The sequence below is a fragment of the Choristoneura fumiferana genome, chromosome 14 (genome assembly GCF_025370935.1).
Source record: "Choristoneura fumiferana chromosome 14, NRCan_CFum_1, whole genome shotgun sequence".
NCBI classification, from domain to species: domain Eukaryota; kingdom Metazoa; phylum Arthropoda; class Insecta; order Lepidoptera; family Tortricidae; genus Choristoneura; species Choristoneura fumiferana.
This window is the reverse complement of record NC_133485.1, coordinates 19,333,361-19,347,296: the sequence shown is the minus strand read 5'-3', so window position 1 is coordinate 19,347,296 and position 13,936 is coordinate 19,333,361. Positions and strand designations below refer to the sequence as shown.

General features: G+C 39.0%; 2 protein-coding genes across 5 annotated transcripts in view; one reads left to right on the top strand and one right to left on the bottom strand.

The window, feature by feature from the left end:
* Positions 1-731, bottom strand: part of LOC141435371 (solute carrier family 22 member 1-like) — an 18,141-nt gene extending 17,410 nt beyond the window's left edge. The window contains exon 1 of the mRNA XM_074098086.1: positions 685-731. Coding sequence (XP_073954187.1) covers positions 685-731 — 47 coding nt within the window. The remainder of the gene's footprint in view (positions 1-684) is intronic.
* The window catches only part of LOC141435369 (uncharacterized), a 758,872-nt gene that overhangs the window by 82,175 nt on the left and 662,761 nt on the right, over positions 1-13,936 (top strand). The window lies entirely within an intron of this gene.

Genomic DNA, 13,936 nt, shown 5'->3' with positions numbered 1-13,936 from the left:
AGCGTAGGGTTTCAAGGCACGAGATGCTTAACGACTTTACAACCGAGCAAAGGCTAATTTCTCATTACAGTGAGAAATTAGTATAAGAAAATAAATAATCAGTTTTGGATTATTCATAGTCCACTAGCTTGCGCCCGCGGCTTCGCCTACATAGCAGATCTACTTTACCCAACAGAAATCCGCATATTACGGCCACATTGCGTTCATTTTGCTTAGGTTAGGATAGGTTAGGTTAGGCCCTGCTAAAGCTGCATAGCTAATCAGAGATATCTACTGTACCTACTGTACGGAATTCTCGATCGCGGTTGGCCGGTTTTGTATTTATTTTTACGGTTTTCTCATTAAATATTATTGTACTTAATAATATTGTAACAAGAACATTATTGTAAAAACCAAAGAAAAGGCTTAGGAGTTTTTAGTGATTAAGTTGGTGTAACAGAAGCAGAGCGATAAGGAGATGGCGCGACGACTGTTACGCACAATATAAAGTAAATAAAGTGGAAAGAGCAAGCTCTTGACAGGGTCGAATAGCAGAAAAAAGGGAAGGTCTTTTCCCAGCAGTAGGACACTTAACTGGGCTAAAAAAAAGTTGTTGTAGAGGTGGTAAACGTTATTGCCCTCACATTTGGTCCCTTAGTCGCCTTTTACTTCTCAGCCGGTTTAGAACAACTCACACAAGCTCACCTGTAATGCACTTCTTCTACGGCAAACACATAGTTGACATTATACATTGTCCCGGTAGCGTACACGAGGGCAATCATACAAAGCGTGAAGACCTGATGCTTCCAAAGGCACCTAGCTTTCCCAAAACAGCATCCAGGTGCACCGGCTTTTGCTCGGCTCCAGGCTCTTCAACCAACAACGCCATGTTCGGCTTCAAAGCACACGTCTTCTAGAGACCTTCCCGAGTTTCTTTTACCCTGGGTTTGGGTAGAACCGTGGAACTGCCGTGATTACATCCAGTTTTATCATGCGTTAATAAGAAGCAGTATTTTTATTTCTTTTTCACAGTTGTAATTAACTGTCACCAGAAACGTCCTTTATCTCCGAGCACGAGTCACGAAACTATAACAGTTGTAACTGATTACAATTTTTATGTAGTTGTTTAAATCAACAGTGTACTGCTCGCGAGCAAACATGGAAGCTAATGCTTAGACAATTAGTCCTCGTGAAACGCTGCAGTGTAAGGAGTTGCTGTTAGTTTAGGTGCGTGTCTAGACTGGACACTCTGGGTCAGACAGGTAACATATTTCATAGTCACGACATATTTCATCAAGATAGGACTTACTGTAATGATACTTCCTACCCGGATCAAACATTACATTTTCAAATCTATGTTCCTAATTTTGTAAACCAGATGACTATGAAGCTGTTAAGAATCTTCTTCCTCATCACAATGTCTTAGACTATCGCGGTAATTACTAATTTTATGATTAAAAAAAATATATTTTAGAGAAGCTCGATATTTCGGCACAGCTGCATGTGCCATGATCGATCACGAAACGACTCAAACCACATGTATCTTTGTTCTTTTCTCTTCTTTTTCATCGCTTTTTATCTAATGTATTTTGTTTTATAATTGTCGTATTAATTTTTAAACTTTAATTCAATCATTGTCCTATTATTTTGTCTTTTGCCATTATTAAAAAAAACTGACGTTTCTGTGACGTTAATTTAGCAGTACTGATGGTTGCGTAATCTACAGATCCTTCTTGTAATAATTGTTAAAAAAAAAGAATGCTGATGTTCATTTTATTCTTGCAGATGTACCCTGTTTATGTTAATAACATCCTTATCTTTAGCTTCTTTTTCCACTAGTACAAAGTCTGGCTTTGATATTACCACAGACTTTGGCGTCTCTGTGCAAGTCTCATCTACGTCTGTAATAGTCCAGGTGACGTCACTAGCTCAGCGGTGGGCAGTCGGCGACCAATTTTCCTTTTCCTGCTTGTGTGCTCTATTCAAGAATGGCCGGTTATTTCGGTCGAATACAAAGTTTAGATTCTCGCCGCCTTAGCGAAGAAGTTCGGTGATGGTCATCGGAAAGCAATAAATAAGATCTCGATATTGCTACCTAAGGTTTTTATAATTACAATTAATTGTGGTACAAATTAAGCTTTTTTGTTATTGTTTGTACGAGACTGTACAAATCTTAACAGTTGTTGACCCCTGGAGAGGCAGGCGTCCGGGTCCCAACACACCCTTGTTTGGCACGTTATTTAATACATGACTGAGAAAAATTTGGTTATTAGATATTAGTTAATGAATAATAAAGTTCACAGAAATTGAAGGTCATTCATTGTTATTAAATTAGATATGCCATTTTGTGCTAAACTATCACTGTAGGTTTATATATAAAATTAGTGTTTTTTTTTGGTGATATTTTTTATAAAATTCGCGAATTCGCGAAATTAATTCGTAGGTGTCATTGCCACTCAAGGCAGATTTTTTCAAAATGGCCGCGCCATTTGACAGTAAATTTTAAATATGGGATATAGACGATATAGATAACGTTTCGTGCGTAATAAGTTGTATTTGCTCATGTCAGTCGAGAGTATACATCCTACAATTATTATAATCTATCTTTTGCCCGCGGCTTCGCCCGCGTGGAATTTGGTTATCGCGCGCTGTACCCTCGGGAACTGTGCACTTCAAGAACAACAACAAAAAGTCAAATATGTCGCTCTCTGGCCTATAAACTATCTCTATGTCTAAAATCAAGTCGATCCGTCGCTCCATTTTGACGTGAAAGACGGACAAACATACAAACACACACACTTTCGCATTTATAATATTAGTTTGGATGCGAATGTGTATGTATGTATTTATGACTCCTTTACACTAAAACTCATTTGATGAAAATAAAGTCCTGTTCATTTTATCTCGACCTTGTTTCTGGCTAAATTATTATCTGTGAGTTAAAACATTTGACTGAATATTTTAAATTAAATTAAATATAACAATTGTTGTCAAGGACAACGGTAAAACCATAAACAAATATTTATAACCATCCCGACGTAAAACTTGATTATTTGAAGTGATAAGAGAATTTTGTTTTCAAATAGGCAAATATCATTATGTAATGAAAACGTAAGAATATAACTAATTCTACATTAAATACGAGACAACCATAACTCAGTGGTATGCTGTTTGATCATGTAAAATTAGTAAAGTTTATTTTTTATATTTATACAATAGTTTTGTCCTGGCTCTGGCAAATGCTGGGTTATGACTGATTTGAATAGTTATGGTTCTTAATGAGTGATGAGATAAGAACTTTATTACGAGTATAATGATAATATGTATTTATTTATTTGCCAATAAAAAATCACAGCATTATAAGTAAAACCAATGCGCTGTAAAACAAAAAAAAACACAAAAAAGACAATAAAAACACTAAAAATACTTAACGAGAAAAAAAGATATTTAGGATTTTTTCTCCTTGCAAAGCGACGGAAGAGCAGAAGTCGGAGTGCAGGAACATCTGCAAATAAACCAATATCATTTATATCAAAACCTCTGTTAAAGAACTCGGTAAGAAACTCATACATTATAAAACAGATTTACCTAGTATATTGTTATTTTATGACGTCGAACGTTAAATATTCACAAACATAATTTTATAAATTAAATTCGGGTTTTGTTCCGCGTATCCTGATTTTAGAGTAGCTCAATATTTCGATATTTTTTTAATAAATATCGAGCTTCTCTAAAATCAAGGTACGCGAAACAAAACCTGAATTAAATTATTAAAATTAGTAATGTCCGCGATAGTCTAAAATATTGTAGGTATTTCCAAATATCCCTGTCCGTGATTAAAAATCATGAATTATATAGTACTTTTTTTTTAACTAGCCTACAATAGTGTCCCACTGCTGGGCAAAGGCCTCTTGATCTCCTCGGTTTACTAATGTTTCGGCGAATAACGTTTGGCAACCTGTTTAATTTCGCAACTTTTCATTTCCCAACTGTTTAATATTTCTGAAACTAACCTAACCTAACCTAAAGGGTTCTACACGATGGCCCTGAAATAAATCCTGAAATATTTACAGTTTTTAGAGTTTGCGAAATGAAACAGGTTGCCAAAAGTTACGTTGCGAAAAGGCAGTACTCGGATCTCCACACCCCCCGCGTCAGCGCAATGTCAGGCCAATCCCTTGCATACGCGTCTAAATCGTCCCGCCATCTCCTTTTCGGTCGGCCTCGCCATCGACGGCCGTCCTCCGGTGCCCACCAAGTGACTGTGTGAGCCCACCTCCGTTCTTAACAATAAATTTGAATTTCGTATCTGTTCGAACAGTATTTTTATTTATTTATGATATCCCATACCTATAACAAATGCAACAAATAGCTGTGGTTTATTTAAATATACCTTGGAACTACTGTCACATGAAAGCGTGTGCTTATTATATTATTGTAGTAATACGAGTAACGTGCCATCATTATTAAAACAAGTTGTTAATTAACCACGTGGGACTTTAGTTCCATTCACATAAACACAAGTGACTCTCACAGTTAGTACTGTCTCAGCTAACTTAACTTCTTGATATAATTTTGTTAATTTACATTTAGATTTGATATCGTTTTGAACTAGCCATTCGCCGCGGAAATGACGTAGAAAACCTACCAAGCAATAAATGTATCTTAGGAATCTTGGAAAATCGACTTTGATAACTGATGACTTTTTCAAACGAATTCTAAGGTTTTTAAATAGGAGTTAAATTTGCGCGTGCGACGGATGGAATTCTTTGAAGTCTTAACATAACTAACATAAACTGCAAGGTGCTGATGGAACCAAAACAAATCTTTCTCTTTCTATTGAATCAGGCGTTACTTTGCAAAGGTCCATATCAATGAACTAAAAGCAAAGTCACGCATGCAAATTCATGCAAAAACCCCGACATTGTGACTTCAAAGTTTAATATCTCAAAAACGGCTGGACCGATTTTGATAAAACATATCTAAGAACCATTGCTAGAAATCCTGCTTTCAAATAAAAAAAAACCGCATTCAAATCGGTTCACCCGTTTAAGAGCTTACGGTGCCGCAGACACACACACATAGCGGTCAAACTTACAACACCCCCTCTTTTTGCGTCGGGTATTAAAAAGAATCCAACACATCAACAATCCGCCGACTAATTACCAGCATCGCTTGCCTGTCCTATAACAGCGATAGATTCCTGCATAATATATTATAGACCAGGTTCCAGAGTTACCCCGACCGTATACTTTTATCAAATTACTCGTTCTGATGAAGACGTCAATGGCTCTAATGATGCTGATGGGGTTTTGATTGATCTATCCGGCCCGAAGGACCAGTCTATAGTCTATTAAACTATAAAGTAATAAGGCTTAGAAAGTTTGCTACTAGTTATCATAACCTTTACTGTTAATGTGGCCATCATCATCCCATCTTGGAATAAGGCTTGGGCTGTAGTTCCCACGCGGGCCCAGTGCGGATTGGGAACTTTACACCATTAAATTGCTTCGCAGGTTTGTGCAGGTTTCCTCAAGATGTATGTACGTAAACCTATCGTAAACTCTTTATTGGTTGTACAAAAAATAAACAAAAATACAATCTGAAACATGTTTTTTTGCATCCATGGATACACAGAAAAACCAGAAAAAGAAAACAACGCTGCATGGGAATCGAACCCAGGTCACAGGGCGGACACGCCATACAAAATACGCGTTCTGGAATCTACATAGGCACGACGACGTCTGTACACGCGTCAATGTGTGCGTAAGACACACAGGGCTGACTATCGCAAAACCCTAGTACTATAGGGTATGTAGGTATGGCTTAAATGTGTAAATAAATGTAATCGTTAATCATATATTTTTATTTAAACCTACTTAAAATGTGTCTGTCTATGTATTTAAGCATTATTATTTTACATTACAATAAATATATGACTACAAACTTGAACTAATTATTCGGTACCTAATTAGTAATTCATTTCATGTCGCGATACTTTTAGAAAGCATTATTATTAAGAAAAGGAAGTAGGCAGGGTAGGAACCTCAATTTCTCGCGCGCCCACTGACAAGTTGGCGCTTGCTCGCAGACTCACGGCCACCGAGCCGAGCAATGACCTGCCGGCGCGCGGATTTCACGGAAAATTATGTGACTTTGTACGAGCGACAAATTATTAGAATATGACTGATTTTCGGGTTTTTAGGAAATAAATACAAATAAATGTTTTATAAATTAAAGTTTATTGGTTTAATCATTTGAGACCTTATTAATTAAAGATTACTTACACTAAAATATTTCCTTTTAAAGGATTTGTCTCTGAACATTCGATTGTTAAATCGTATGTAATATGTAATTATTGCTCCCGAACTTAGTGCCGTGCGACGGTGCGGCCGACATACATCGCGTTGCGCGCCCGACTGCTTTCCTACGGTTTTCCTACAATCTGCGCTTGAGGGTGGGGTAACTCGAACCGGTGCGGGGCGGAGCGTGTCCATTCTGTATGCCAGTACTATTATATATTCTGTGCCCAGGTCCTCAGCATTCCGTGCTGCGTGCTTTGAACCCTACACCTCCACAGGACAGGAATCTAGACACAAATTTCTCCCATGCACCACACATTTCAGCCTGCTTTTTTCTTAGTCACTTAAGCAGCGACACTAACGACATCTATGTTTTAGCTCTTATAGAGAGACGTCTACACTCCTTCGGAACTAACTGCTCACCCGGACAGGAGATGTCGCTGTTAAGCAATCAAATTAAGTTTTTTTTTTGGTCTTTCCGTTGGATTTCACGGGATGACCGTAAAAGTAACAAATTTGGAGTTGAAATAAAAAAAAACTCCAAAAACCCATATCTTAAATATAAGGTACATGTTTAAAAGAGAGCTTCTCGCTTTATAAGATTACTACCAGTCAACCTTCGAGTGGATGAGATGAAAAATTAGTTAGGGACGGCGTTGTGCAGGATTCTTCCCATTTTTCTTCACCATAGAACTCGTTGTAATTTTCAAATAATAATTTCGAAAAATTCAGAGGTAACGCCCGGATTTTTACCCACGACCCTCTGTGTGAGAAGTCAGATAAGTCAAACATTGGGCAACCACGTCTTTAATAACTATTAAACTGAATCAACAAAACGTAGATTGTTTAGTCTAATAAGATAATAACTAATTCATTTAAAAACAATGGCAGTTTAGTCTACCAGCAGCTAAGAGATAAGACGCGTGATGTCAAAGGGCATACATTCTCTCAGTCTCAGTCTGCATTCTTCCTCAGTTATTTGAATAGACCTTTGAATTAAGCTTTGTATTAAAGTATAAAGAACTATTTGTTACAATTTATAATCGAGCATGACGCACGTTAAGAAGATACGTTGAATTCGTCAGTTTAATTATCTCTAAGTTAATTCCTCTGGAGCTACAGTCATCATCATCATCATCCCAGCCTATATACGTCCCCCTGCTGGGCACAGGCCTCCTCTCAGAACAAGAGGGCTTGGGCCATAGTTCCCACGCGGGCCCAGTGCGGATTGGGAACTTCACACACACCATTGAATTGCTTCGCAGATTTGTGCAGGTTTCCTCACGATGTTTTCCTTCACCGCAAAGCTCGTGGTAAATTTCAAATGTAATTCCGCACATGAATTTCGAAAAACTCAGAGGTGCGAGCCGGGGTTTGAACCCACGACCCTCTGCTTGAGAGGCGATAGGTCAAACCACTAGGCCACCACGGCTTTTTTTTGGAGCTACAGTAGGATTAATAAATTTTAGGTAGCACGTGCGAGTATAAAACCTTAAATCCTACTGTGGTGTCTATGGAACTAATGTTAAATTGGAGTACCTGTATCAATTTTTGGAATACATTAGTTCAAGAGATACGTTGACATACACTAAATATACTAAACCTTCTGTCTCGGAGTTATAGTGCCTAGCTTCCAGCTCCATAATCAAATTAATATAGATAATGTCTAATGTTGTTTAGATAAATGGTACGGAACCATTCGTTCGATAATAATAGAATATTGAAAACATACGTGTCCAATATTCATAATCTAAATTACAATGTATGTAATGTATGGGCGGTGGTGATCTCTTACCATCAGGAGACCCACTTGCTCGTTTGCCATCCAGTCGAATAAAAAAAAATGTTATAGGAACTAGCTACAGAATAAATAATAGTAGAAAAGAAAGAAAGAAGACATTTTATTCACTAATACGGAAGACACACAAATACGATAAAATTTACACAATTACACACAAATAAACCAAAAAAATACATGAAAATAGTAACATAATGCAGTTTGCAGGTGGTAGGACCTTGTGCAAGGTCCGCCCGGATTGCTACCACCATCTTGCTCGCTAATCCTGCCGTGCTTGCATTGTTGTGTTTCGGCGTGGAGAGTAAGACAGCCGGTGAAATTACTGGCACTTGAGGTATCCCATCTTAGGCCTCTAGGTTGGCAACGCGTCTGCAATACCCCTGGTATTGCAGATGTTTATGGGCGGTGGTGATATCTTACCATCAGGAGACCCACTTGCTCGTTTGCCATCCAGTCGTATAAAAAAAAAAAACATAATACACAATTTTGTGTGTCCCCGCAAAAGCGGAACGATCGCTGACTCAGCTTTAGCGCAGCAGTACAATTATAGCCCGATAGGGGTTGGTTAAAATCGTCTTTCAAAATTGGATTATGTAGACGCACATATTTATTTAGTTACAAGTGCAAGTGAAATATAAAAGCGTGTTAAAAACACAATATTTAAAAAATAAGATAAAACTATACCGGGTGTGGCCTGTAACACGAGCAAATAATTAAAACATAGATCGTACACGACAAACTAAACAACATTAGTTCAGCGACTTTTAAAAATAATGGAGTCTTTAGATTTACCTTTTTCATACAAATTAAATACTGTCATTCTCTCTTCTCTCTCTCTTCTTCAGCCCATAGCCACCCAATGCTGAGTGTAGGCATCCTGCATTGCTCGCCACTCATCTCGGTCTAGTGCTCTCCTCATCCAGCACCTTCCCGCCACTTTGACCAGGTCGTCGGTCCACCTCATCTCCTGTCTACCAACGTTTCTCCGCCCGGTTCTGGGTCTCCACTCCATCACGGCCTTCCCCCATCTTCCATCACTCCTGCGGCATATGTGTCCAGCCCACTTCCACTTCCTTTGGGTGATTACCCTGGCTATATCGGTGAGCCTTGTTCGTCTCCGAATCTCCGTATTTCGGAACCTGTCACGGAGAGATACTGTCATTAAGGTAGGCCATCCTAGAACCTAACTGACGTCGCCTGTCTCGCTAGAAATATCAAACATTTTGCTTTACATTGCTTCTTCGAATAAACTTTAAAGTGTAATAAAAAAAACGAATTATTTTTAAGAGTCGCTGAGCTAATATTGTTCAGTTTGACGAGTGCGATCTAAGTTTTAATTATTTGCTCGTGTTACAAGAAACACCCGGTATAATACTCAAGCCCTAGAATATACCACTTATTGACCCATGCGGTATGCAATGTGTGACTGTTTGACGAGCCGTATAAATAACAGGACTTGTCGGTCACCAAGGCTAACTCTCGCGGGCTACTACGCATATCGAAGTTCGTATTGTACCGTCCCTCTCACTCTCGTATTAAATAATATAAGCGTCAGAGGGATGGCAAGATACGAAGCTCGAATTTTTCTCTTCGCAGTTAAGCTACTAGCACACTGACGGCGGAGGTAGAGCGGTACCTGTTGTAATATTCGAGCTAACATGAAAAAGGGCACACAGAATATCGCTAGGGAAATAAGCGTGGCGCGGTATTGTGTGTGGCCTCGTTCACGTTAGCTCGAATATTACAACCGGTACCGCCTCCGCTCCGCGCCGTACGGGCATAGTTAATGTACGACTTGTTAATGCACGCTAAAATAATACCATCCCAGCCTATACACGTCCCACTGCTGGGCACAGGCCTCCTCTCAGAACCAGAGGGCTTGGGCCATAGTTCCCACGCGGGCCCAGTGCGGATTGGGAACTTCACACGCACCATTAAATTGCTTCGCAGATTTTTGCAGGTTTCCTCACGATGTTTTCCTTCACCGCATAGCTCATGGTCAATTTCAAATGTAATTCCGCACATGAATTTCGAAAAACTCAGAGGTGCGAGCCGGGGTTTGAACCCACGACCCTCTGCTTGAGAGGCGATAGGTCAAACCACTAGGCCACACGGCTAAAATAATACACGGCCTGATAATCCGTGCTTATGTACACGAATTATCATGCCGTGCATTATCACCCCGTACGCACTAGCACGAGTGTAGTTAATGTACGACTTGTTAATGCACGCTCAAATAATGCACGGCCTGATAATCCGTGCTTATGTTAGGTACATTTGTTTTTCGTGGACACCGAATATTAATTAATTTAGTAGAAAATGACTTAATTTGGTCCTGGTGCTTCGGCGGCCGCTGCCGCAGCACGCTCGCTACGCTCGCTCGGCTCGCGCGTTGTGCTCACAATTGGACCTAACACAAATCTATGGTCGTTCGAACCGATTGGATTCAAATTATCACGTCGTATATTATCAATACGTACATTACAGCGCGCGCAATATTTTGTACGCCCTGATAATGCGCGACCATGATACTGTACGGCATTATATTTAGAAGCAACAATGCTTCGGATTGTCACGTCGTACATTATTGCGCGTACATTCCGGTTTGTACATGATTGTTCCCCCGCCGCACCGCTCCGCCTCCGCCCTCAATGTGTTTCTAGCTTTAGGGCCTGGCGGTGGACGTGTCTCTTTTACACACGTTTTTGTAGCGAGTAACGTGTGAAACTTGGCGAGTACCCGCGAGTCGCTGGTGCGACGGACGCGCGGCATTCTTAAGACTTTGTGGTAGCTCACCTAATCGGATGGCATTGACACCTGTTCACCGCACAGAGAGAGCCCGGAATTTTCGTGATACTTTTGACAATAGATTTAGGTTTAGGTTGTAGAGTCCTAGAATTGACTCAGAACTTCGTCGTTAACTCTCCCAGTGACCGATGGTAAAGCATGCACAAGGACATTGGACGTGACACGAAGGTCCCGCAAGGCCGCCGGGGTCGTGAACCCTCGGCTTTATGCGCGTGCGCCTATGGTACCTGTTCCTCTTTTTAGACTGCGCAAGTAAAACCCTTTTTTATATATAGCGCGCATAATGTCGGCCACATAAACCATGTTTTTCCGAGCCGGTGGTAGATTTTTTTTGACATTCATAAGTGCTTGTTATAGCCTAAACTGAATAAAGATACTTTGACTTTGACTATATAAAAATATCGCCCAGATCGCTATTATGTCCTTTTTAGGGTCCCAAAATATCTCCATATCGAATTTTATCGCAATTGGTTGAGTACTTCAAGCGTGTTAGCGTAACAAACAAATAAACTCATTTTCGCATTTAAATGTTATAACTAGCAAGGGTTTTTTGCATCTTCGTGGCGAGGCAAACTGTTACAGATAACTAGACTTAGTTATTAGTTTACATTTATGAATCGACTTTGAAATAAAGAATATTACATACTTATATACAAGATACGCGCGAGAAACAATACCTCTCCTTGCAGTCCAATTTTTAACCACCGACGCAAAAAGAGGGGTGTTATAAGTTTGAGCTGTCTGTCTGTGGCACCGTAGCTCTTAATCTCCTACGACCAAAGTCCTTTAAAAAGGTTGTATCAGTAATTTGACATTGAACTCTCTCAGAAGTGACATAAAGTTTAATGTTCATAAAATAAAAATTTACTTGGGCGTTAGGAGGTTAAACGGGAGGACCGATTTGAATGCGGTTTTTTTATTTGGAAGCAGGTTTTCTAGCGATGGTTCTTAGACATGTTTTATCAAAATCTGTTCAGCCGTTTTTGAGATATTGAACTTTGAAGTGACAAAGTCGGGGGTTTTTCAACTTTCTGTTGGTTAGGTTACAGACAGACAGATGGACAGACATGGCGAAACTATAAGGGTTCCTAGTTGACTACGGAACCCTAAAAATAGCTCTTCTTTTTTCCCGAATTGGAATGTGTGCTGTCCCACTTTTGTTGTACGAGTACTCATTATCTACAAAGTAAAAATAAACCATAATACTTACAAGGAGTCAAGAGACTTACATACATTGTAACTAATACTCGTTCTCTCACATCATTAACTAATTTTGGTGTCATCCGCTGATTGTTCGATCTCCGGCACGATCGAAGTGAATTTACTATAAAAACGATTGTTTAAAAATACTTTGGACTTGTATAAGCTTCTCGAATACAAAGTATACAGCAATTTCTTACTAGCAACTGTAACGGATCTTTTTTATCAAGGAACATTTACGACCCCGACACAAAAAAAAGAATCTATCGCTGGCAAGCGAGGCTGGTAATTAGTCAGGGGATTGTTGATGTGTTGGATTATTTTTAACCCCCGACGCGAAAAGAGGGGTGTTATAAGTTTGACCGCTGTGTGTCTGACTGTGGCACCGTAGCTCTTAAACGGGTAAACTGATTTGAATACGGTTTTTTTAAAACAGGGTTTTTAGCAATGGTTCAGACATGTTTTATTAAAATCGGTTCAGCCGTTTTTGAGATATTAAACTTTAAAGTGACAAAGTCGGGGGTTTATATAATTCTTTATTTTATTGTAGGTACATAAAACAAATGAAATTAACAGTTAGCAAGATAGAGATATTCAAAGGCAAACTTACCCTTAAAGGGATCGCTTCCATTGAACCTTTGAACGATTGATAGAATATCAGAAACAAGAGTCGATAATATTTACAATGGAAAAATCAAAGGACTGAAAATTTAAATTTAATATTACACTTAAAAACCGGCCACACTACCTACACACACACACGTAAAAAATCACGTTTGTTGCATGGGACCCCCCTTAAATATTAATTTTATTATGTTTTTAATATTTGTTGTTATTGCGGCCACAGTTATACATAATCTGTGAAAATGTCAACTATCTAACTATCACGGTTCATGAGATACAGCGTGGTGACAGCCGCACGGGCGGACGGACAGACAGCGAAGTCTTAGTAATAGGGTTTCCATTTTTACCCTTTGGGTATGGAACCCTAAAAATACACATAGTGTGTGAGTAAACACTCATACAAAAGAATAAATAAATAATACGTATAATACATGCTAAATGTACAAATCCAAGTACGTTTCCCTATCTATAAATTCTACTTGATGTCAGTTGCACTTCGCCGTTTTTAGAAGAAAATTAAAACTGATAGAATAACGACCAGTAAACAAATGAATGAACTGGGGAATAAATTGACTACAAACTCGTAACATGCAAACTCGCTGACATTTATTTACGTGCGCCTGTGTTTGTATTTCTAACTATCAGACCGGGCACAGTAAAAAGGGATTGAAAAAAACAGACAACCCGCTTTAAAGTAGTAATCTATTTTGAACATACTTTCTATTGCGTACAAATCAAAAGGCTACAGTGAAATTTAAAAGTGTGAAAATTGATTTAAGTATTTTTTACGCGCCACGCCGCCTATAGTTGTTTCTCTTTCAATTACAGGCAAACCAATAGTCAAAATATGTCAAGATTCGCGATCATTGCTTGACAGCTTTCTTAACTTTCGCAAAGCCTAAGAAAAACATTTTCACTGTTCTTCAAAAAAGTACAACAAACACAAATACGAAGATACTGAAGTGCGCAATGTACCGCGCAATAACACTTGTCTATTAAAACAACATGAAATTTTCATCATATAGCTTTTCATTGCGGCGTGCGAACGAATGCTTTTGACTCGTACACTCATCAGCTCTGCAATGCATTAGAACTTTCGATAAATTACTTACGAGGTACTTGTTTGGAGGTACTTGGTTGGACTACCAGAATGTAACTACTAGATTATTGTATTGTCACGCGATTTACATAAGTAAGTATTCCAAATTTCAAGTCAATCTGACTA